Consider the following 27,729-nt stretch of genomic DNA (forward strand, 5'->3'; position numbering starts at 1 on the left):
TGACAAGTGGTAGTAGCTTACTTGGCTCTCTGAATGATAATAATCAAGCAGATGACCTACTAAGACCTATGGAATGCAAATTCAGACTCCTTCCCGAACCCGTTTACACAGACGTCCATTCAACAATTCATAACGGTAACATTCATCTCTAACTTTGGTGAGTCCATGTTGTCTTTTAGATCCTTGTTGACCTTGTTGAAGTGGGGTCAGAGGATTGCATTTCTGGAAGAATTGCTATAAGCTTACGCAAATCATATGGGACCTCTGTGAGAATCGCCATACGGGATTCTTGTAATAGTGGTTTCCTACGCGCACTCAGATCTTCCTCAAGTGCGTAGGGTATTCTTAGTGATAGTCGCTTGACTTGACGAATTCGAACTCCAAGCCCAGGTTCAAAAGCGTTAGAACCCAGCGTGAAATCAGCTTGTTAGTAAGCCTATAGAGCAGGATGAACTTTAAAGCCTGATTGTCCGAATGAATTTTGAATTTGAGACAAACCAAATAATGTTTTAACTTCATGACACCATCTATTAGTCCTACGAACTCCTCCGTGATGAAATAGTTCCGTTTTGCGCCGTTAAACACGTGCGACTAGAAACCAATAATCTTTATCTCCTGATCTCATCTCTCGACCTTATCCAGCAGTATTTGATACAGGAGCGACGAACATGCAAGTAGCAGACTTCACATTCAGGATTGATTGTTTATCTGGCAGGAGTCTTTTCAACACAACTTCCTCGTGAAAGATGGCTTTAATTTTCTCCATGGCCTTATGATGGCAAAGTTTTCACTTGAACTTCACTATTTTTCTTCAGTAGGGCTAATAACAAAAACGGAACACCCCAATACCTCTGACTGAAGCGGCGGTAGTGTTGACAATAGCCAATAAATAAGGGCAATTCTTTGACAATTTTAGGTGTTCTAAATTCCATAGCTTTTTCACTTTCTCCGGATTTTTCGCTAATTTGTGTTGGGAAAGCTCGTACCCAAGTATGTTAATTTTTGTACGGGCGAATTCGCATTTCTTCAGCTTCAGAGTTAGGCCGCCTGCAGTGAGTAAACCGAGCATATGCATGTGCTTATCAAATGATTTGTCTCTGATTACAGTCATCGACATACCACAAAAGTGTCTCAGCTCTGGTCTTGGAATGGAATCCAGAGCACGTACACACAAAATTAAACTTTGTTTAATGCCAGAAGGTAGTTTTTGGAAAACAGAAAATTCTTTCCTGGAAGAGATACTTCTGTTCACTTTCTCTGACCTTGATCTACACAAATATTACTACCCCATCGACAAAGCTAAACCATAACTTATAGCATTAACAATGGTGGAATTGGACATTCGCCTTCAGAATTAGAAATCAGAATTAGAATTATTCTACTTACATAATAGAATTTGCTTGCTAACAGGACTATTTTTATATTTTTTCTTATTTTACGAAATCATCATACTCAGATATATTTAGGCCTTGCTTCTTAGTGCTGCCGTCGTGCTTGTAGACAAACACTCAAACAAGTCTTTTTCTTATTTACTAACACTAAGCTTTTTTTTTTTTTTTTTTTTTGTTTGTTCATAAGTTGTTTTGATCTTAGTAAATAAGAAAGAGGTTCATTTGATGAGTATTGGTCTGCAAGTGTGATGACAGCTTTAAGACTTGAACTCTGCAACACTCTCAATATTGTATTCTAATGTCTGATAACTCCTATATGACGTTAGTCATATAGCCTATTTTCTATTGAGGAACTAGGCCTACTAATAGTCAAAGCCCAGATTTAAATATCAGGAGCATTTTATTTAAAGTTCCTCAAAATCCGCCCACGTTTAATACATTAAACCCTGCAACATCTTTATTATTTTATTTTTATATCTGGCAACTGATATATAGCATTAATAGCTCTATTTTCTACTGAATTAGGCCTACTGCTAGTCAAAGTCTAGATTTTAATACCTCTTTATACCTATCATACGTTTTTCTAGAGCGAAATGAAATATATCTCACAAGGAAACCTTCCGAAAATGATAGTTGCAGTAAAAGATGTGACCTATGCCAATTGAAAGAGCTGTAACAGAGATGTTCATTCCCAAAAAATTAGCTGCCCATAGCAATAGGCTCAAGAAATATAAGGGGTGGAAATTCGGGAAACAGCAAAGTTGGACAAGGGGAGAAAAGTGCAAATTCCGCAACAACAAAAAAAAAAAAAAAAAAAAAAAGGGGGGGGCATGGCAAAATACAATGCTCACAAGTGATGTATAGAAAGAGACTTGCCACAATAGGGAATAAATGAAGGCCAGCAGTGGGGTTAACAGTGTGACCAATTGCAATGAAAAGTACATGTTTTGCAAAGAGCACTATATGAAGTGACTGCAATATTCAGTGTTAATCTGTCATGTAGAACATAAGATATGACGTGTATAATCAGTGGTACAATCTAACAAAAGAAAATAGAAAAAACAGAAGTACGAAAAATACGGAAAAGACGAAGTTGGCCATAATGCGCCACATTTGATCACGAGCTGTGCATATTAGACTGAACAAAACAAGAAAGCACCAACTATGCAGGAAACCGACGTACCTAGAGTCGAAAAGAAAAACGAGTTCCAAAGTTGGCAGCACTGGCCATGGAAATCCAGACAATTCTAATATAGTTAGGCTACTCGCTTCACAAAAAGAAAATTTCGGCGACAAGCATTAGCCTTCGCATCATTTGTACATGCTCGTCCACATTGTACGTGCAATTGTTCGATGAGACAATGGTCCAAACAGAAGATACATTTGCAGTGAGCACAGCGGAATACTGCCAATCCGTCACACACGGTACAATGATCGCCTGTGAATGTCTCGAAACAGTACTCTAGAGGTGTCGGAACCTTTGGTGGTCTTTCTATCACAAATCCACACCTGTAGAAAGCAAACATAATCAAAGGGTTGATCTGCTGTGTGTTGCTGTCTGCAGAACTATCACCACCTATGTGATACATCCAGAGTATCCCACCTAACTCTGCGACTGAAATAGTTTCAAAGCGAAAAAAATGTGACACATTCTAGTTGTGCAAGAATGTACCCATGTCAGCGGGCGACTAACTTCTGTGAGACGCAAGTGCCCCCAAGTCCCCCATCATAGGGTCCCAGGGGCCAACTTCAAAATTTCAAATAGCACCATCGGTCGAGTTATATTTCTTTCGATAAATCTTGGAATTTGGAACAACGCATATCAGAAATATTTACTATATGGGATTTCAAAATGGCCGCCAAAAATATCTGCTCGGTGACAAGAACAACGTGCATTTTTGGCGGACATTTTGAAACCCGTGCTTCATATAGCGAATGTTTCTTATAGGCGGTGTTGTATCTATCCAGAGAAATATCATCCGCCCCCTGTTCTTATTTGAAATGTTGCGGTTGACCCCTCGAGCCTTATGATGGGGCCCTGGGCGACTTGCTTCTTACAAAGTTCTCTTGGCCCTCGACATGAGTACATTCCTGTGCAATTGGATTTGCAACATCTCTTTTCGCTTCGCAGCAATTTGAGATCACAATGTTCGATGCCATGTTAAGACACAACACATATTTGTGGCGGCCATTTTGAAAACATGCTTCATATAGCAAATGTTTCCTATAGATGTTGTTGCACATTCCATGATCTATCGAGAGAGGTACCACTCGGTCCCTGTTGCCATTTGAAAATTTGAAGTTGGCTCCTGGGGCTCTATGATGGGGATCCTGGGGGCACTTGCTTCTCACAGACTTTTATCACTTCCTGACATGGTACATTCCTCCACAACTGGATCCGTCACATTTTTGTTCATTTCGCAAATCTTTCAGGTCACAAAGTTTGGTGGGACACCCTGCATACGAGCACCCTGCATACGAGCACCCTCGGTGTGGTGCACCCTCGTATTTCCACATACGACCCAACCATGACATAATGTTCACTACTTCTATTATCGGTTGTTGGCTCAACCCAACCATTTCATGTTCCCCGACTTGACATTGCCTCAATCACTCTAGCATTGATGCATTCCGAGTGATGCCTGTAGCCGGAATTATCTTTTTTTGAAGCGAGTGGCCTAACTATATTAGAATTATCTGGATGTTCATGGCCAGTGTTGCCAACTTTGGAACTCGTTTTTCTTTTCGACTCTAGGTACGTCATTTTCCTGCATATTCGGTGCTTCTTGTTTTGTTCATTCTAATATGCACAGCCCGTGATCAAATGTGGCGCATTATGGCCAACTCCGTCTTTTCCGTATTTTTCGTACTTCTGTTTTTTCTATTTTCTTTTGTTAGATTGTACCACTGATTATACACGCCATATCTTATGTTCTATATGACAGGTTGACACTGAATATTGCAGTCACTTCATATAGTGCTCTTTGCAAAACATGTACTTTTCATTGCAGTTGGCAACACTGTTAACCCAACTGGTGGCCTTCATTTGTTCCCTATTGTGGCAAGTCTCTTTCTATACATCACTTGTCAGCATTGTATTTTGCCATGCCCCCCCTTTTTTGTGGAATTTGCACTTTTCCTCCTTGTCCAACCTTGCTGTTTCCCGAATTTCCGCCCCTTATATTTCTTGAGCATATTGCTATGGGCAGCTAATTTTTTGGGAATGAACATCTCTGTTACAGCTCTTTCCATTGGCATAGGCCACATCTGTCACTGCAACTATCTTTTTCGGAAGGTTCCTTGTCAGGTACTTTCAGCCGTAGCGAAAAAAAAAGTGGAGGAGGGGATATCCTTTCCCCAAAATCGTTTTCCAATATTTCTGCGCTGCAAAATTTCTTGCACCGAAAGTTTCAGCATAGGGGAGGGGGTTGGATTGCTATCTTCAGTAAAAGTAAGTAGTAGTATTTTGTTTGTCCAAATCCGTTTTCAATTTATATTTTAATATTTAAAATCTGCCTCATATTAATATTCAAAATCTAGTTTTCATTTTTGTCATATTTTCCGTTTGCCATTTATCCATTGCTTGCTTGTATTTATTTTATTCAGGTTTATTTACCTTTGCAATTAAATTAATTAACCTATAAGTGTAGTTAGTTATCATTATTGTATTCTTTATAGCATTAATTATCTTATAACACAATTATATTATTAGTGGTGAGCTTATGTCCGCTTTTGCATTAACATAGGTGAGCTTATACATTTAAAGAGGGTCACAAACGATATGTAGGAAAAAGTCTTCTCTCTTCCTGGTTTGTTTCTTCCCTACTTGACAAATGTTATATTGCTTTGCTTGGTGAATCCGTTTCCTTCAACATTCAGAAAATGAACTTAAACTATTGCTTTTGCAAAACACCTCTTTTTTAAATCCCCAAACGGAAACATGACGGCAGAAAGTTTCGGAAAGTGTTGCTATTTTCACTGCTAGTTTCTCATTTTCGATAGTGTATATTTTCAAGGATGGCGGTGCACGTGCACCGGTTCACCCCTTCCCCCTAAATTCGGTCCTGTACATATATGTATGTTATATACGTCCATTTGTATATGAGATCCTGACCGCCCATATTGTTTCATACGGAAAGTACGTACACATGGAACACTTACAGAAAGTATTATAAAACATGCGTTTTCAGTTATACGTTTGCACTACGTTTTGTAGTACTTTGCAGTCCAAAAACTACAGGATTTACAAATGTAACATACGATTTTACGTACGCCACGTACACTTTTTTCTCAGTGTATGGTTTTGAAGCATGGTCTCGGATACATAGCTATTATCTACAGTGCACGACAATGAATGAGCCTCGAGGCTTGGCAATACAATAAGGTCTGCTTTTAACATACCTGGGATTTACTAATTTTGTTGTACTTACTAATTCATGCAGTTCCTGAGCACAAAATTATCATCGGCCAAGGTCGATTTCCGCTTCACTGACTCGGGGTTGGATAGTTGGTTTCTTAACAATGGGGATGGGACGGGGAGAGGGTTAACATTCTTCAGAGCACTAACACTTTCACTTCGAATGCCTTGGTGACAGGGGTTCAGAACGTGTATACTGGATTGTGGACCACACAATGGTTCAATACTTGCGCTATCACATTCACAATTAGTATATCATACTGTAATTTGGACATCTTCGTTACGCTGACTAAACGATAAAAAAATCACCTATAATTTATTCCTAATAAAAATCATTGGACAACAGTATTAGAAGCCCTCCCACTGGTCTAGTGGCTAGCACGCGCGACTTTGGTGGTCGATTCCCTGTGGAGAAGTATTGAACGACAGTGGTTCAGATTCCACGTTAAAACTATAAGTCCATGTCTCATATAGCCTCGCTGATGAAAGGGGACGGTGAAAGATAATCAATTAATCAATCCACAGTATTTCAAATTTCAGCTGCATAAACAACTTATGACTTGTAGGACTAGTTTATTTTGTTAAAGCAGCTCTTTTAACGAAGTTTATTATTAACGTGTCAGGTATTTCTATGAGATAAGAAAAAACATTATTTTGTAACTAAATGATAGCTCTATCCACGTAGATTCTGCAAACAGAAATAATGAAAATCGATATAAAAGTGACTCACGTTATTTTAACAAAAATCGATTTAGATAACAGTTTGGGCTGCCGCAAAAATAGGAAAAGTTAGAAAACTCCTATTAATTGTAACAACTCCATCAGGGATTGAAATTGGAGGGGACATACGCCATTAATCAGCCCATTAAGCTTGTACAAGCTCGCGAGCATGGCTCTTGCGCTCAACTGGGCTCGAGCTCAATAATTGAGCCCGAGATTCAATGAAACAAGTCAGTGCGAGCCCAACTCAAAGAAGTGAGCCCGAGTGCAAGTGAGCTCGAGCACCAATGAAATACGTAAGCGCGAGTTCAATTGAGGGAACTGAGCCCGAGCCCAATTGAGAGAAATGAGCCCGAGCGCGAGCGCAGTCGAGAGAAGGGAGCGTGAGCCCAAGTGAGCGCGAGCCCAATTGAGGCAAGTGAGCGTGAGCCCGGGTGAGCGCAAGCCTATTGGAGAGAAGTGAGCGCGAACCCGAGTGAGTGCGAGCCCAGATAAGATCAGTGAGTGTGAGCGCGAGCCCAGTTAGGAGAAGTGATCGCGAGCGCTAGTAATCGCAAGTCCAGTTGAGACACGTGAGCGCGAGCCCGGGTGAGTGCTAGCCCAGTGGACAGAAGTGAGCGCGAGCCCAGTTGGGAGAAGTGAGTGCGAGCGCGTGCGAGCCCAGTTGGGAGAAGTGATCACGAGTCCAGTTGAGACAGGTGAGCGCGATCCGGAGTGAGTGCGAGCCCAGTCGAGAGAGATGAGCGCGAGCCCAGATAAGATTAGTGAGTGCGAGCGCGAGTGAGCGCGAATACAGTTGGGAGAAGTGATCGCGAGTCCAGTTAAGACTGGTGAGCGCGAGCCCGAGTGAGTGCGAGCTCAGTTGAGAGAAGTTGAGAGAAGTGAGCGCGAGCCCAGCTGAGACAGGTGAGCGCGAGTCCGAGCGAGCCCAGTGGAAAATGGCCACCTTTGCTTTGCACACATCAAGCGTAATAAACCTATGATTGGACTTGAAAAGAAGACAATAAAAGCTGTAAAAGTAATCAAGGAAGACGAAGAAGCCTTTGGATTAATTTATTCTCAGTATACAGACAAAGAGGAAGCATTTTCAATTGCGTAACCAGCTGCTGCTATTAATATTGCTGATCCAGACTTCACTATCAATATTGCGAACTGGTGATAATGCTAAACCTTAGTACAAGAAGGAAAATCGTGCTCCAGAGAATGCGACATAACTGATTAATGATATGGCAACCATTGACACTGCCGAGCCGAAAATCTTGGAGTGAATATGGCCTAGCAGTTCTTACATCATGTTTTCCACTAGACTCACTCTTGGCTGTTGCTTTCCATATTGTTTTTGATGCATATCATAAGGAAAGTATTAAAAAAAAAATGCACAAGAAGAAGAATAGGAGAAGCTGGAACACGAGTTCGTATATGATCAGCTGAAAGAGTCATGCCTCAAGGGAGAAACCGGAGTGATTTTATTGAAAGTAGCGAGAACAAAGCAGCGCTTACAAAAGTCTTGGTAAAACTTTGAAATAATAATAATAATAATAATAATAATAATAATAATAATAATAATAATAATAATAATAATAATAATAATAATAATAATAATAATAATTCGAGACAGACTGCCATATCCAGTAGTTGCCATAGATGGTGAGGACTCTTGGACTTTAAATTCTTAATGAGGAGGCACATACTCGACTGATTTTGTGTGCCTCAGCAGTTTCCAAAGTGACACCTGTTGTGATTTTCTCTAAAGATACTGATGTATCCATGCATATAGCAGACTCAAAGAAAAAGACCATGTTTATCCATGGTTTTACAAATTTGATCATAACAGGTATGCGAATGTCACGAAGATCTGCTCCTTTTTAGAGCCTGATTTGTCTGAATCTCTACTGTCTGTGCTTGCTATTATAGGCTCTAATGTGACATCATTTCTATTTAAAGTTTCGAAAATTGCAATAATCAAAAAGTTATTTCACAAAACAGAATTGGAGGAAGGTTTAGCTAAATTTGAGAAGAGCCTAATCTTACACCCGAAGTACAGGCAATTGGAAATAAATTCATCCAGAAAGTTTGTTACGGTGGGAAAGAGGATGAAGATTACGTCAGAATTCGAATAAGACTGTACGAAAACCAAAAGCGAAACTGAACAACGCACACTCTTCTTCTAGACCCAATAAGTGTCAAAGAGTTTCTGAAGAGAGTCAACTTAATTGTGTACATCTGGAAAAGATCAATGGAACCATTAATACCGGAATTAAATCGTGAGGAAAATGTATGGAAAAGATGGAGTGGGTCATGGGAACCACTTTGCTATGATGGATCTTAACTACCTTAGAACGAAATGTTTGTGCTGAAACCTGAACCTGAAGAGGAAGACTTTAGTGGTGATGATACAAGTGATTGTAATAGTACTCAATTTGATTAGACAGAGTATGTAATTGACATTGAAATTTACTAAATAGTCTAGTGAAAGCCAAAGAGAACCACTAACAACCCAAACTCTATCCATATCCTAGGGCTACATGACGGGAAGCGAAGTAATTCTTTATATTTGAATACAATTGTTGATTATATGTGCTGTTTTCAATTCAGATGATTATAATTAAAAACAATATTTAAAAAAAAACATAAAGAATTATTCAGATCTACATTCAATGTCACAACATCCACCCTCTTTACAAAATAAGAGAACTTAAATTGATTTATATTAACGTGTGCTACAAATTTCTAACTGGAATGACTTAGTATCTTAGAAACTTTTTATACTTGGGGGCAGAGCGTAGCTCATCTGAAATTTGTAACACCGTGTATTTAGACAACTCAAGGATGGATTTAACTAATCTTCTTAGGATAAGAAATGAAATAATCATTTTATATATATATATATATATTCGACATCACACCACAAGCTATCAGGACTCGAAATGGTTTTAACTATAAAAATCTACTAAATCATAATGGCACAGAAACTTAACCATTATGACTATCAAACATGGTAAATAGATGTAATATTCACAGGTATTTCAGTTTTGATAATCACCAATCGATGTCTTTTCACTATGCGATCTTAATTCCAACTCCCCAGTCTACTCTCCGTCCTCAACCAGCACAACCCCTTTCCGGGATTTCGGTGCTTCCTGGTTGTGGCGTAGAGCTTAGCTCAGGTCTCCTTATGAAATGCCTTACTTTGTTATTTCCGTATAGGAAAACTTCCTATAATTGTGGTGTGATGCCTACGTTATCTGTTTTTATTTTCCTAAACCGTTTGAATATCACTTTCTTGTTTTACAATAAACAAAATAAATTTACAAAATACATGTGAGAATTTTGGATACTTTACAATATTGTTTTTTATTACACATGTTTTTCTCAATTTAAATCCATTTGATTTCTCATTGAATAGTAATAATGTTTTGATGCTCATATCGACTACTTTTAGGCATTTAGAAATTTTTCAATTTTTGAAATGACCGCCATTTTTAGTTCAAGTTGGCTGACATTCTCCCCCTATTTTTGAAGTGGTAATATTGATTTTCGTACTATGTTGATTAGAATGCGCCAGGAATACAAAACAGTACAAATTAGATCGTAGTAGCCAAAAACTTTCACTTGTGGACGTTACCTCGATCTTGTGCTCATAATTGGATATGCAGCCAGGCTTGACATCGAAAAACACTTGGTGCTTTACTAACACACTTTTCAATTTTTCTCTCTCTGTCTGTGAGATCAGTGTAGTTATTGACGTACACTTCTATCTCTGAGATAGATTCACGGGTTCGGACCCTCATCCAATTGGAAAACGAAAAAATAATAAAAAAATAAATAATAAAAAACTAGATAAAATAAAAAAATCACCAGCTCTTGTGTAGTTTGGTATTTCCCCTCCAACCTAAAGCTCGATTGCCGTTTCTCTCACAGGTTATTTTCCTTTAAGGCTGCTATGTATACAGGCATGGCCTTCCGTCCTTCATCTGACGGGCAATTTATATCAAAATTGTTATTCTCTAACTCTTCTAAACAGGGTTGGCTGGTTTAAACCAAGGTGGTTTAAACCAAAAAACAAAAAATATTAGTAAAAGTGTAAGTGTTTGTAAAATCTTGATGAACACACATTTGTGGGTTATCACGTTTCACTCCCGTATATTATTCGTATTATATTCAGACCTAAATTCCCATTCATTACTCAAAAAGATTATACTACAAAAGCAACTTTTTTTATAAGTTTATAAATGTTTATTTTGTGATTTTTTGTAGTTGTTATTATTGTTATGTAATTGCAATCGAAGAAAAATTCTAAATATTGTTTCGTTTCAATGTTTACTATTGATAAAATACATCGAAAATGCCGTACTTTTTGTGTGTGGGGAGGGGTCATACAGACCCCACGAGAGGCATTTAGTGAAATAAGTATTTTTGGTATCTATTTATGTATAAATGAGTCTGAGCCAAAGTGGACTCAAATAATTCGTATTTTTATTCACTTTTCTTATTGATATGCAGATTAAGTCGTTGTATTTCTTTAATTTGGACCAGTAAAAGTCGTTGTTAACTAACTTGAACTAAATTAGTTCTTCTGTACTCCGTAGTACTTTGAAATTGTTCATATGTAATTCTGTGTAATGGTTTCACTTGTGCAACTGTTTATCTTTTTGTCCTTCTGAAATGACTCTTGACAGTTATATTAAGAAGCATGTAAAGATCAGTACAACGTATTTTTATCAGGATTTCTTCGTGAGTGAGTCGGCAGACTATCGCATTTGTGGCCAATTAGTCCTGGTTCCGAATTCAAATGGAGGACAATTTCTCTCGGAAAGCGGTTTTTATTCCGCTTTAAGCTTATGTGACCCCTTCCAGCATAACCCGGTTGTTGCATAATAACATCAAGGCGAAACAAACTTATTTCGGTCCATATATGATATGAATATATAGAGCAGATTATTTAAACCATAAAAACCTGGTTTAAACAAAAAAAAAAAAAAAAAAAAAGTTTTTTTTTGTTTTTTAATAAAAACCATGGTTTTTGCCAACCCTGCTTCTAAAGGAACCCAGGTACTCTGGTAATCCATCTCCCACTCAAGATAACGTACAACTAAGTCTTCGAAGTTACACTCTATTATTCAGAATTGTGTCTGTACATCATGTGTGTTAATGAGATGTAAAGTCTCTTTGTCATAATCCAATATGACACGTGAATCGTTAAAGAAGTTCGAACCCACGGGTTAAGTTAACTTACCCCGACAAAAATAAATGAAGTATATAGTGTTGAAAGTTCCTCGTCTTCATGGAGCACCTCCTTGTTGTCTACTGGCTCTTGAATTCAAGCATCTCTGGTGCTTAGTATCCAACCTTTACAGATGACTAGTGAATTCTGCATAAAAGAAATTCTTAGGTATTCAAAGAAAAAATCACCATCACTGTAACCATATTGTAATTAAAGTAAGCGTTATGTTTTGTTATATAACTTGGTCCCTCAAACTTAAAGACCAGAAGTGATCATTCTCTCGTAGGATTGTCTTCCGGTATTCACATGGAACTACGTCTGCACTAAAATTGAGGAATAAGCTATAATAACATTATAACATAGTGCTGTATATCTGTATCTCAAATCAAACTATCGCAGCTTAGCAACTGAGAGCGTTCTTTCAACATTGCCTCTACTTTCCGGTTTCAAATTCGCTAATTCACAGTAACACCTTCCCGATATGTTTATTCCGTCTTCAAAACCAGCTAATCCTCTTCCCCCTTGTCTATATCTTTAGGACACACAAAAGGGTTCACTGACAATCGCGGCACACCTACCCTTTTTGAAAATGGCAAATAGCCGACAGGTGTCTTCTTGGTGGCCTATGCTAGCACTGAGACAATGGAAACGCGTAACAGTTTTCAAATTTGCATGTGTGTAACTTTTCCCTCGTTACACATTTTGTTGCACTAAATATATAAATGTAATGGTCAGTTCTTCTAAGTTCACGCATGTATTGTAAGATTAGAATGATTGTGTTATAGTACATTAAATCACACATAAACACAATAGTGTTCAAATTTCCAGGAAATCACGTTTTCACTGAGAAGCGCTGTTTTGAGGTGCCCCTGATCTCGTAGTGGAAAAGGAAGAGGAGGAAAATATTTCTGTCTGCATCATAGAAATTATTGGTATTTTCATGGAAAAGTCTTCATAGTAGATACTAATATACTACATATGATATCATTATTACAAATTATTATATGCACATCAGTGGGAAGAACTATATATATATGATTAATTGACAACCCTTTATATAGATATATTGAAGATTTTCATCGTGTTGGGTGTAGGCGAGTTGTCTGCCAAAGCCGACATGCTCCCTCTCAGGAAGACACTGTTGGGATGACTGCTGTAATCACTTTTAAATATATCAACAAGAGAGTATAAAACATTCTCGACGCTATGATCTACGATGATAAATCAAGTTATAATTTTTTCGGTGTGATTCCAAGAACATGTAGTTTCACACGACAGAATGTACTTATTTTGCTATAAAATAAATCAAAATAACAATCAACAGTTTTGAAACACAGTTTATTAATGGGAAAAGAAGCAAGAGGCTTGATCGCCAAGCAGGAGTTGACAGTTGGCAAGACAATCCAGGCCAGGCAAAGATGCGAAACTATCGTGAAAGGTGTGAAACCACAACCTGTAAAGAGAGAGAATCCTGCAGCTCTACGCTAATTTTTTTATTATTTTTTATTTATTTATTTATTTATTTTTAAGTTTTGAACAATGGTTGATTAGTGAGTAATCTGCAGTGTTTCGAAACTCACATAATATTCCATCATTGTCCCTCAGTAAGACTATGTATAGCTAGTCGACGAGTATTGAGACTCTTAGCTAGCCTCTTTCACCCTCTTAGGTTGGCCGTTATTAATCGCAGATGCGGAGCGCAGCCAGTTCCGGTCACTCAAGCTTCCCGAGTTTAAAATGTAGATTCGTGAGTTTTCTTTTTTCTTTTTCAAATAAAAATTAGTGATATTCTCTTCTTTTAGCATATTAAATAAACAGTACCATCTCTTCCTATTTCTGTCAAATAGATACAGATCACTGATTAATCTTCCTATATGGAAATATACAGAAATACAAACAATATATAATTTTATAGCTGCTGTCGTATGTAACTGAGCTATACTTAAATATTATATCAATATACAATATAAAATGAAATGTATTAATTGAACTATCGCTAAGAAAATCAGTTACACACACTAATTATATATCGATAGGAAAACCAACTAATACGTATTTTGATATGCAGATGAAATACAGAGACTACTTCTGCACTTCACAGGGAATATAGTTCCATGTTGTCGATTTGTGGTGGGTTCAGTATTGTTCCTGCTGACCTATTATTGTAAGGCGGTTGAGAAACTGTTTAAAGTAAGAGGTTGCAAACTCTGGTCTAGAAATCCAGAAATAAGTCATTGAACTGATGTGGTGATAACACTGAACCAGTTAAAAGCTGACTGGTTGATTGGAACCCTTTTTGGGTTGAAATCAGTAGGTGTAGTTTTTAGTACAGAAACATAAAGAAAAGTTAATTTCATAATGTTATTTTTCTATTTTTTAACAGAATTTGGCTGAATTGTATTCAAGACAACTTCAATTAGACATTGAAACTGTTAAAAGTGCCTTAAAGTCTTTGCAGTCAAATGCCTTAGATAAAATCAAATCGAGGAATAAATATCAGGAAACAGGAGTAGCAAGTGTGAAAGTTCGTATACCGAATAACGAAAAATGCAGTTCTCATACGTCCAATATGGAAATACGGCTAGATGCTTTGGGACAGGAATTACGTGAAGCAGTTGCCAGTAAACTCGAGGTCACTCCTCAAAGGTAATGATTTTGCTATTATTTTCCTTATGACAGATTATGGATTTTGTTTCTGTTTTGTTTAATTTTAATATTATAACGTAATATAATCAGCATGTTCAAACAAATTTACAGAATCCATCAGTGATGGACAGTATTAAATTGATGCATATTTTCTTAGCATTTTTATTTTTATAACTTTTAGCAGAAGAAATGAAAGCACTAAGATTAAATATTTGAGAAATATATTCAACGATTAGGCAAGAGTTCATTCTTTCTGCTCGTAGATTACTGTATAATAACAGTTCCTTAAAAAATGCCAATCTGTACTGGGTTCCGTAGAAGATTGCAATGCAGATAGTTAAAATTATTACCCAGGATTTAAAATTTTAGAATACGTAAAGGTTAATTTATTTCCATTCAATAATCAATTATATATTCTATAACCTGTTTCTAGTTCGAAATACTTACATTACTGTTTATTGTTGATAAATTTGTAAACGAATTTCAAAATGAGATTCTCCAAATATATTAGAGACAGATAAGATATGGTCTGAGGGAGAAAGATTGGAATAATAGAGTGGCTGTGGCTGTGGAGTACCAACCGAACATTTGAATAATCCCTTTGTCATGATTAAAATGTACTAACTGAAATGCCCGGGATTGTAAGTTAAGAATAGGTTTACGAAAATTTTTGTAGGAATATTTGAACTCTCTTTCTTCTCTTACCATGCTTATTTGAATCAGAGTGAAAGCTCAGAAAAGAAGGAAGTTCGGTTCGTTCCAGGTACGTTCAAAAATGCATTTCAATCGGTGTAGCCGTTATTCTTTGCGAGAAATTAAACCCTTTTTATTCCCTTAGGATATACATTTTAGTCAAAGTAAAATTATAAAATCCCTGGTGGACTCAAGTTATGTGTGCAAAAGTTTATTTAAAACCTTTCCTCGCTTTGGCAATTTTATGAATACGAAAGGGAAACTAAATATCTTTAAAATGATTCCCTTCCACTCCTAAAAGCGGAATTTTCAAATGTACTGGAGCATCTGACCACTGATTTTTAATGGAGTATTTATATATCGACTTCAATTTCTTTAACATAAGAGGCTTAGAAGATATATTTTTGACGTTTATTTAACGCTCTTATCTTCAGGGTGTGCATTTGATTTAAAGCGACGTGATAAAAACCTGGCCCAAGCCAAGCCCTAAGTATGTTCGAAAGTTCATTTCAAACTGTTGAACCGTTTCCTCTTGGTAATGAGATAGACAATATCAATATCATTTTTATATATTGAGAAGAAATATGGAAGCCCCCCATCCCGCCCTTTGCTCTCAGAATCGGGATTTCTGAAAATGAAGTACGTGATCATTTATTTATAATAAGTTTATACATCCAGTTTCGTCTCCCCGAGATGAGAGGCTCGTAAGATACTCAATTTTCCATATCTTGCATATGGACGATTTGATGCGGCAGCTAACGGACTCACTTTAAAGTCACACAACAAACTCACGCGGACAAGCTGCTTCGATACCTCCATTTCTCTTCGACACTGGACGAGCTATGCCTGCTACGTGGGCGCAACGTGCTTGTATTACTGAAGGTCGATGATCAGACTAACTTCCGATCGCTGACAATTTTAATTCCTTCTCACTCTTAGAATATTGATTTTAATGAAAGTGAGCGGCGGCACGGGGGCTCAGTGGTAGAGCGCTTACTTCTGGTGCCTGGGGTCCCTGATTCGATCCCCGACCAAGTAAGTTTATGGTGGATACATCGTGTTTGTGGGTTTTCTCGGAGTACTCCCATTTCCACTTTCTCATCACACTAGTTCTTCTATCATCATTCATTTGCTTTAATCATTGTTTCCCTTAGCCTAAAGGACATGATCGTGGAAATTAAACTGAAATATTTCATTTCATTTCATAAAAGTAACATGATGAAAACCCGGCTTAGAACAATCGTAATTACGTCTAAAAATTCCTTTCAAACTATTCAGTCATTTTCCCTTTATGATGAGACAGACGTTACCGATTTAACGTACAGAAAAAAGTAATGAAATTGCACCTCTTCCTTGCGTTAAAAGCGGAGTTTTAGAAAACGCTGAAACATGTGTTTGCTTATTTTTTAAGCGAAGTGTGTATACCGAATTCCATTTCCCTAACATAAGGATCTCTTCATACACTCTTTTATTTTACATGCATTTTGAATCCTTCCCTTCCCTTGAGGTTATGTAATTCAATAAAGTGATAGGATAAAAGCCCAGTTCAACGTACATACTATGTTCAAAAATTCATTTTTCAGGGGCGCAGTGGCTCAGTGGTAGAGCGTTCAACTCCGGTGCTTGGGGTCTCTGGTTCGATCCTAGCTCGCGCCGTGTGGACTTTGTGGTGGACAAACACCATGCTCGTGGGTTTTCTAGGGGTTCTCCCGTTTCCTCCCACTTTCTTCATTCCACCATTTCACTCATTCCTCATTATCACCGTCTCCTTTAGCCTAACTGGCATAACCGTGGGACGTTAAACTTAACGATTTCATTTCATTTATTTCAAAAATTCATTTCCAACAGTCCAGCCTTTTTACCGTTATTATGTAACAGACAACTTCAATTTCATTTTTATAGTATAGACATAGAGAAAAAAATACATAGAAATTGCCCCCTCGCCTTCAGAAGCGGAATTTTCTGAAGCACTGGCACATGTTCAGTTTTTTAAAATAAGAACTTTATATGCTGTTTCATCTTCCTAAATGAGAAGCTTTGATATACTCTAATTTTGGCATAGATTTTAAACCCTCTTCCGTAGAATATGCATAAAGAACTTGTTAATAGGCTTTCTATATATTGTAAATCGCTTGTAAATAAGCTTCTCTTCTGTATAGCTAGTTACCTTGAAGTATGCAAGTCTACGATGTAGATTTGTATACCGGAAAAATCATTATTTTTTGTGTACGAGATTATGCCTGATGTCTTTCTGCAGAATTACTCGATTTGTTCCCGATCTTTTTCCTTCAGTTGTTACAGGAAGTAGACAAAGTTGATGACAATGAAGCTCAACAACTTTGATTTTATTCCTTGGTAGGTGTATGAATCTCTCTTGATATTTTTACAAGCATAACATTACCTTGCATAGATTATTACATTTCACTTTGGGCTTTGTCTGCTTACCAGAACTTAATTATTTCTTTCTTTGCTCCATGTTGGCGTGAAACGTCAGTTGCTTGTTACCAGTAAAAATACGTGACAAAATCTATTGATATCGTTGTCGAACCAACATAGCCGCAGCTTGGGTGGGCGAACTGTAGCTCCGGGGGCTGATAACAAGAAGGTGCCGAACGAGCAAGAAGGAAGAAAAAGTGTTGGAAAAGAGTAAGCGACGCGGCGCCCTGTAAAAGTGTTCGTGTGGTATTAAATCAATGTTTTTGTCGTTTTGCAAAGAAATAGATTTGATAAATTTTTTTTTTGCTCGTTTCGCTCACGATTCAAACGTTTCTATAAGAGAGTCAAGAGAACTTTTTACTTATTGCTTAAAAAAAATATTATACATGATCTGTTAATGACAATGTGATATACAAGGTGCCGAGTAATAACTTGTAGTGTACGCAGAAGCGTTTTCAAAATCAGAAATGGTTTAAGTCTGAAATACGTGTCAGGCGTTTTGATGCTGATAAGTTTGGTTAGTTAATCCCACTTTTCTACCAAATCGAATTAATCATGACTGTGAGAATGAAGGTATAAAAAATAAGAGAGGTGAAGAGACAGACGCAAGCTATAGTTTGCGCGGGAATATTAAAAATGAAGGTAAAGAAGGGGAATAATATTTTCATACTACAAACTGAATCTGAGGTTTACGACTCCTCGAACCGTCCATCTCTACTAGCCACCTCGTTGACTATATCCGAGATCCGCTCCTATATAGATATAAAACTAAGAAAGGTAATGAATATGGTCTCTCTCTCTAGATCAGGGATGCCCAACGTTGTTTTCAACCCATCGGACCACTTCAGCATTTTGGACATCATATTGCGAGCCACAATGAAAACAGTAAGAGCAGTGTCTTTTACAAAACCCATCTTTAGGAACTTCTCAACGTTCCGTAAAAGTTAGATACAAAAATTTGAAGTTTTGTAGTTGTAAATATACTCTAAATGTTAGAAGTTCTTAATATGAATTTCAAACGTTTCTCATTTTGTATTTATATAGAAAAGTGGCAACTTTGACAATATCCTTATGACGTTTATTTTTTCCACGATGGACGTTATTACTACAGGTGTCATTTCGAAACTATTGTAGCTTTCCTTAGGGTGTAAAAATCAATGGTTTCAGTTTCAGTTTGCTGACATTAAAATTCTTTGTTTTTTATATTTCACAAAACTACGTCCTTACAAAATACCTTAATAAACAGAAAATATGTATATAGAACTTACCTTTGAGGGCGCGGACCATACATCACGGCTTCGCGGGCCAACAGTTAGACATGTCTGCTCTCGAGAATCTGATTCCTCCAACATCGAGGAAACTGGATAAAACACTAAACACGGCAATCTACAATGGATATCAGTGTCTCGTGAAAGAATATAATTATGAAGAAATACCCGACAAGATATTTTTAAACTGTAGTTTCACATAACATATATCCTCGATGCTCAAGCAAGGTGTTAAAATTCCTATTACCTTAATGCTGCAACACCGTTCAATAATACTACTGCTGCCACACATATAACAACAACAACAACAACAACAACAACAACAACAACAACAACAACTACAACTACTACTACTACTACTACTACTACTACTACTACTACTACTACTACTAATAATAATAATAATAATAACAATAATAATAATAATAATAATAATAATAATAATATGAAAGTAAAATTTACTTGTTAGGCATTTCTTTCTCTGGACATTTTCTATTTGATATTATTTCTATTGGGACATTTGTCTCTCATCATCCTACTACAACATATAATTATTTATATTTCGTTGTTTGCCATGCACAGTCCAGTGGTCTGAAAAAACAGATTCCAGTAGCGTAGCCAGGATGTGTGTTTGGGGGGGGGGGAGTGCTGTTATAGGTACATATAGAAAAATTACAAACAAAAGAATATATAAACATAAAAATATATAAAAAATTACAAACATCAAAGTACCACAGTACATTGTCGGACCTCTTTGGGGTGGGCGGCCCCTCTGGGTCCCCTTTCCTACGCCACTGCCAGATTCCATTCAAGAACAGTGACACTTAAGGGTTCAAATCCCTCTAACGTCCATTTCTTTCCTTCGTGTTCTTGCGTGTTTGTATGTCTTTTTGTTTTTCATTGTTTTTCAATTTAAATTTGAATCTCTGAACTATTGTTTCTACATAGCACTTAAATATTTTATCATGATTGAAATCAGTGTGTTTCGCCGTTATTATAACATTGTAATCGTAAAACTGTGCAATTTGCTAAATACACTTCACATCAAATCTTATTTCCTCTTACTTAATAGTGATATCTTGAAGTGGTAGTTTAAGCCTCGGTTTTACAGGTTGGGGGTCTGGAATTCGATTCCTGCTGAGTTAATTAAGGAAACTTTTATCATTTGCAATATTGATACTTCCGATGTATAACAACATGAAAAATATTCAATTTCCCTCGGCCTTAGAGCTCAGAGGACTTTCTACAGGGCACGCGCTATAGAAAGGTGAAATACCAACAACACGTCTACAAAATGACGTGAGTCGTATCAACCTTGATTCAATCTTGATCAACATGTTTAGCAAACAATTGATGAATACATAAGGCACATCCTCAATATAAGTAAAAATATGACTGATAAAGAACAAACGTTTTTGTTTCCTAGCAATTGTGGAATTGTTCCTAATTTTCTACTTCTTCAGCTACCACTACTGCTAGAAATAATAATAATGTTTTAAGCAATTGGCCATTTCCAATACGTTCCATATATCCGTTTAACCAAATTTTGTAAATCGCAACAATTCTTCTTCTACATCAATTCTATATTCGTGTGTATATTTTCATAAAATAACAGTATAGCGCATAAATAATCGTTTTACCCAAAGAAGGCTGTTACCATGTATCGTGATGAATACAACAAATCATACGTATTTTATTATGAGCTTGACTGTAATCTTACTATCATCATCAGTGTTCTGCCACATTGACAAGTTCTGACAGCAAACCCATCTTTCTCTATTCATTTCTGTTCTCAACTTTTGTTTTTGTTTTAAAGCATCAGAATTTTCGATCTTCATAACATCCAGGAGCTGGCACCTTCTTCTTCCCGTCTTTCCCCTTCCAGAAACTAATCCTTCCAAAGTATCTCTTATAAGAAAATTCAACCTTAGACAGTATCCTAACCAATTTCTTTTCCTTTTTGCTATTGACGTCAGTATTCTTCTATCTTCATTTACTCTTCTCAGAACTTCTTTATTTTCTTTTTCCAGCTGATTTTTCCACCCTTCTCCATATCTACATATTGAACCTTACTATAACGGATATAATTATAATTGCAGTAAAACATGTGTGAGAGTACAGTAATGTGGACATGGCTGTCACTCGATGGAAGACTCAAAGACCATTCTTACAGCCACTTTTTACTGGCAAATTGGTATTTATTAAATATGTCCTAAAGTGATAAATGTTTATGTGAATATTAATGATGATGATGTGAATATTTCATTAATGATGATAATTGCATTTATAATAGTAACAGGACATGTTTGATGTGGAGCGTATTTCCCCTATTAATTCTCGTCCTGCCCCGAAACAAGCTATTTCGAAACGAGACTGTCTGTCTCGTATATTATACAAACGAAAAAATGAATTTTATTGTTCCATCTGTTAACACATACCCATCCCAAACAAGTAATATGTCGATTCTATAAGGTTGCTTACAATAATGATTTCGTAATATATATGCCCCTTTACCACATATCAACTGTGTGCACCTGAATACTACTTTTTGTCGGCTACAGACTGGTCTTCGCGAACTGTGATACGAAGACTAATTTCGGGAATTTGGGAATACCAGGAACTTACATAAATTTTGACAGCTGAACTGTTACTAGTGTTTTTTCAACAGTAAAGAGAGACAATGTTACATCTGCTTTATTTAACTGTTAACTTAATGTGGTAGCGTTATGTTTAATACGAGTACTTGATGATAATGATATACTTAGTGTATTTAATATCTCTCTCTCTCATATATCTATATTTTTATCTATCTATCTGTCTATCATCTCCCTCTCTCTCTCGCTATATATATATATATATATATATATATATATATATATATATATATATATATATATAGGGTGTTTCAAAACAACACCGAAAACGTTTGGGAGTTAATTCCTGACTAGTGTTGTAAAGGCCTGAAAAAAAAAAAAAACCGGAAATTTTGGGTAAAGAAACTCCCTAAGGTTTCTGGTTTCTCCCGAGCTTGAAAAAAAAACCGGAAAAATTGAAATTTTCGAACATTTTACTACATTAAGCTTTTAAAAAGAGAACTATTTTATATTTACTAGTTTACAGTTCAGATCATTGAGTAGTTGTTTCTCGTACTAGAATAGGGAAGTTTTGTTTGCACCACTCCATTAAAGTTAGCACCGTGATAGAATGGAGTTATGGCTACAAAAGATACTAAAATATAATCCTAGTTATATTAATTAATATAGACGCATTGAAATTATCTTAAGTAATCTTATAAAGTTACCGTTTTATGACAGGGGACGGAAGTGTTAAAGTAACAGGGCCAGAATCATTTTAGTTAATACCAGTATGTTAAAATCAAATATTTATTTTATGGAGATACATATCTTCCTTGTGCTTTGTAAAATTTCCGGAAATTTTGAACCCATTAGAAAAAATCTTTTGTTCGGAAATATTGGCAAAACCCGGAAAAATAATTTATAAACTTTTTATTCGTCTGATACTAATCTTATTTGTTGTAACGTGTCTGCTGCACCTATACATCGTATTTCGCTCCCAGGAAAAATATTTAGAGCAACAGCTTTAATTTTACTTTTTAGTTTTCTGATTTCTGATAAAAATTCCTCTTCATTATTTCTATAGTTTTCGAATAACTCAAAAAGAGAGATGATCTTTTACATATACACACATACACAAGTGCGTAAATTTGAGCAGTGACAAATATATTAAAGCTCCGGGAGCCAACTAAAATATCCGTTCTTAGCACGGTGAGAATACGTTTCATTTTGGGCATAAGGGGCACCAAAACTGTCACCAGTGAACTTAAGGACCCCCAAAACTATGAATTCGACTCTAATATAAGTCATTTTCTATTACTTTTGCATGTCACCCTTCCCTTTTACGAGTACTAATGGGGGCTGAATTTCGATTTAAACGGCATCGGAAGTGTCACTGTTCATCTCAGCCACCCCGAAATCTATGGATTCGACACTAATATCGATCATTTTGCATCATTTTTATATACCTCTCCCTCGAACAATTTGCGGGGATAAATTTGGATTTAAACGGCATCGAAAGTGTCACTATTCACCTCAGCGACCCCGAAAACTATAAATTCGACACTGATATCGGCTATTTTTGATCATTATATATATATATATATATATATATATATATATATATATATATATATATATATATATATATATATCCCCTTCCCCGTTTCCTAAGTTGCCTGAATTTTTATTTTAACAGCGTCGGAAGTGTTACTATTCATCCCAGCAACCCCGAAAAATACGGATTTGACATTAATATCGGTCATTTTCGATCATTATATAGTGTCGAACCCACAGTTTCCGGGTTGCTGAGATGAACAGTGACATTTCCGATGAAGCTTAAATTCAAATTCAGCACTGCTACTTGGGGGAAGGGGAGGGTATATATATGACAGCTTCATCGGAAATGTTACTGTTCATCTCAGCAACCCGGAAACTGTGGGTTCGACACTAAGATCAGTAATTTTCAATATATATCCGGACTTACTTCCTCCAAGTTGCACCTTCAAAGTGAAATGATAAAATCATCCCAGGCCGGAACCTCATCTATGTTGCAAATTTCTATCGAGATCAGTCAGTGGTTCAAGAATTATTAAGTTACAAATATAGTTACTTTCGTTTATAGTTCGTCTTATTTATATTTAATATAAGTAAAATTAATTTCATACTATTTCTTATAATTCCTTTCTTTTTATTTAAGAATAAAACTTATATGCCGTGGAAGAGTGATGAAAGATGAGGAGAATTTGCAGAGTCAGGGCTTAAGTAATGGATCGCAAATAATGGCTGTCCTTTTACATGATAATGCTGATGTACTTAAGGTAAGAAGATATATACTCCATTGAGATTACTAATATTTCTGGTTCGACATGAAGTGTAGATCACTTTAAATATATTTCCATTCGATATAGAGATAGTAAGTGCGCTGAGTGGTATACACACTCAACTTAAACCTTGATGTTATTATTGCTTGGAAACACGAAAAATAAAAATGGCTTATTTACAAAATCTAGCTTCTTAGCGTTATAGAAATTCAGAAGAATATTAATTTATGTCCTCAAATGGATATCTGTTTAATAAAGCTATATTTACTTCACCATCAATTTTTACGCGGTATTCCAATTCTAGTTTTCAATCATTTAACGTACTCCAAGATTTTAATCTTTTGAAACTTCAAGAAAACAGTACTAACTTTTCGCTCTTTTTCTACTGATGAACTGAACCTTTGTATTAAGTAGGTAAATGACCTAGAACCTTCTACTGCGCAAAACACTCTTGTAGAACAAAACATATCTAATGATAGATAGTATCTAGGCGTAAGTATCTCTATTTGTTGTAAATGATACAGACTTGATAATTAAATGCCTGTCCAGGTTCATCGGGGGTCTCGAAGTGTGCTGTAGAAACAATATGCATTCTGTCATGTAAACTGTCAATAGGCCATTGGCATCTTGCAATCTACTCGAGCACTAATTCTTCAGAACAACTATTCGACATGATGTACTCGTAATTAAAGTAACGTTACGTTCGAAAAAAAAAAAGTTTCGTCATCCTATTATTCTCAACCGGCATTCACCATCCAAATTTATAATGTTTCACATTACACTTTATGATAATAAAAATTTTTAATCCGAAAAGAGTTCCATTGACTGGATTCTAGAATAGAATTTTCGGGCAAGGAAAATATCCTAAACATTATTCGGCGAATTAAAAAGAAAGATGAAATTTTGCAATAAATTCATCTAAAATTTTTCAGCGATCAAGTTTCGAAAGTTTATTTATATATTTATTTTTTTGAGAAAAGTCTCATGATAAATAAATAAATAAATAAACGAATTCTAGAAATTTTCAACTAAGGAATTTTCGAGCGTTGTTTAAATTATTTTACAGCAAACCAATTTCAAACTATTTTCGTCAACCAATAAACGAATTTCTATAAATATGTCCCAATTTCTTTCCTTTCTTTCCTATACTTACATAAACAATACCAGCTATGGCGCAATATTTAATGATATGTTTGAATATCCTTATAATGTCCCAAGCCAGTGCTCCGTTTACAAGTATTTAGCAAGCATATGTTAAGAACTCACACATTTTTTTAGACAAAATAGTATATTCTAATAAGAAAATAAATCATATAGTATCACAATTCGGAGGATTCTTACCTGAATTATTGCTTCTGTTGTAACTGGTGTGTTATAAAAGTTATTCGTTAAACAAATAACGTGGAATAAAACAAAGTAAGCAAATGTCTTTTGTCTCTTTATCAAGTTCATTCACCATCAAATTAATGAGAAAAACGTGAATCAAGTTTGGGTGAAGAAATGCTAATCGTTTGAAATCTTCGTTACAGAGTGACGAAGAGAAGCGAAACAATCATTGCAATAAAATGGTTTTAAAATATCTTCATTTAATACATGAACAAGAAGAACCAATTCCAGTAACAGTGTCAATAAAGCGAAGCAAATCGGGTGATGTTGAAATAAAAATACGAGTTGCTGTATCACAAATACATTCTTGAAGAAAATAGAATAATCATTCAATTTGTAATTAACAAATAAAACAGAGCTTTCACGTTACTTTACGAATTTGTAGTATTTCGTGAGTTTGGTCCAGGTATGAATTTGTGATAAATTTTTGCGCCTTGTTTGATTGAGTATAGAATTATTGGGACTCGAAAATTAGCAAAGAAAATAATAATAATAATAATAATAATAAAGTTTTGATGTGAATCTCAAACCAACTCCTTCTGACCTTTGTTACACAGGAAGCTGACTCAAATCTTGTTTACAGTATATTTAAATAAGCTTTCTTACAATCATACCACTAGACGTTTGTTTGAAGTTATCGAATTTGACTTTTTGATTTTTGACTTCTAAAGTCTGAACTAGTACTATTGAAATTCGAATATTCATCATATGAACAGGTTTCATATAGTCATTTCCATCATTTTCTGCATTAAAAGGACAGATACCTTGTCCAGTGAACTAAAGGATAGGTACAAAACAACACATCAGGTGGGCCGTGGTGGCTCAGTGGTAGAGTGCACACTCTTGCGAGCGGGGTCTCGTTTGGATTCCAGCTCTCACAGAGAGACGGAACCTGTCGTCAAGTAGGTTTTTTGGTAAACAAACACTGTGTGCGTCGGATTCTCCGGTTTCCCTCCCACTATCTTACTTCCTTTCATTTTCATTACCATCGTCACCTCTCTCTTACCTCAGGTGGGGAGGGGGGATGTATAGTAATGGTTTTCGCTAGTTTAGTGTGGTGATTCAAATTGCAGAGGCAGCATGAAAATTGAAAAAGTATTGTAGTTGTGATGTTCAGTGTTCGTTGTATACAGTGGTTCAGTGCACGAAACAAGCATGACAGTTTCTAATTATTCGAAGACCACGTTCAGTTCTTCCTGATTGTTTGGTAATTTTTTGTCATGGATACGTGAAGTACCAAGTGACAAATTTTCTGTTAGCTGCAACATTTGCCGTAGGGGGTTTTTGTTTGTAACATCATACGGTAACAAGTGACATGAACGATGAAAAGCATATGCAGACGACCGTGACCATCTCAATATTAGGAACAGGTAGTGCCTTTGTGAATCAAGAAAACAAGCCAGTACCTTCTTACATGAAGTGTCACACCTTTTGTGCCTCCTCTCTACAGAACTTGAAGAATTTTGGTGATGATGTGTGCTTAAATGTGGTTTCTATGATATGAGTGGACACGATTTCTTGGACGAACAAAATAGTTTACAGGGATTCTTAATAAAAAAAATAACAATACAAAAACAGAATTACTATTGTGTATTCAGAATATAATGACATACATCAATGCTCACTGCTGTTACAGATGTCAAAGTATTCAAATTTACGTTCCGAGACGTAAGATTGCCAGGAAAGTGCAGTTTCAACGAGAAAAAATAACAACACTTTAGTTTATGGGTTATTTGAACACATATCTTTGAAACTTACTTAGTACCTTACCAGGTACCTACCTCGAGGTGGTCTTCTTCCACAACACTTTGATTAAAGGATGTACCGTAAGGAAAAATAGGGTTTTTAAAAATATATTATAAATATAAAGTATCTTTTTCTATTCTTATCATTATACTTACATTGACATACGAAAACCAAAGGAACAAATAGGTTTAAATATTTTCAATAATGGGTCAGTCCATCTGAAGTGGTATAAAAATGGGGAAAATGATTGCTCGACCATCAACGAAAATTATAAAAAAATTGAGTGTGACGAACCGTTTGTATGAGAAGGACAATAACATCATTCACGTTTTCGCATGTGTAAGTGTTCCTAAATGGCGGCCATCTTTGCTGTCGGTGGAGTGCCAATTTCTGCCTTTGCAAGCGTTTACGAAAATTACAGTTGCTCAGAACGTACGAATCAGACGAACACCAAACAAAAACGAATGTTTAAAGAAGAGATTGAGGCTCTAAATATGCAGGGTTGCAAACCAATACGTTAAATCACCGGAAAAACTGCAGAAAATTACACTTTTGAAAAGGCTTTATTTTGGAATGGCATAAAGTGGGGGTTCATAAGATTTCTGCTGAATACTATTTCATATAAAGAGTCTGTAGAAATATCCACGGCTATGATACTACAAGCACCGTAGATTTATGGGGTCCGAAAGTTGAAGTTTTTGATTTTGATGCCATTTTTGGGGCGTAATATCTCAAGAGGGCGAAGTGCTAAAAATTGCTGCTTATGCCACAAAGTAATTCTGTATGTGAATAAACTATTGCAAAAAGATCATGACTGATATTACAGGGATAAAAAAGTGAGGACATGGTAAAAACTCAAAGAAAGCACGTGCGTGACGATGGTCGTAGCACGAAAAAATTTTAAT

At 36.1% G+C, this 27,729-nt stretch overlaps 1 protein-coding gene across 8 annotated transcripts in view; it reads left to right on the forward strand.

Moving 5' to 3' along the window:
* The window catches only part of LOC145660847 (NEDD8 ultimate buster 1-like), a 405,125-nt gene that overhangs the window by 149,338 nt on the left and 228,058 nt on the right, over positions 1-27,729 (forward strand). For 5 of the 8 annotated variants that reach the window (XM_081726271.1, XM_081726280.1, XM_081726284.1 and 2 more), the window contains exons 3-4: positions 14,136-14,398; positions 23,569-23,689. In XM_081726271.1, coding sequence (XP_081582397.1) covers positions 14,136-14,398; positions 23,569-23,689 — 384 coding nt within the window. The remainder of the gene's footprint in view (positions 1-14,135; positions 14,399-23,568; positions 23,690-27,729) is intronic. The other 3 variants (XM_081726294.1, XM_081726300.1, XM_081726296.1) reach the window with 1 other exon arrangement.

The sequence above is a fragment of the Thermobia domestica genome, chromosome 1 (assembly GCF_964235325.1).
Source record: "Thermobia domestica chromosome 1, izTheDome1.hap1.1, whole genome shotgun sequence".
In the NCBI taxonomy this organism is placed as follows: domain Eukaryota; kingdom Metazoa; phylum Arthropoda; class Insecta; order Zygentoma; family Lepismatidae; genus Thermobia; species Thermobia domestica.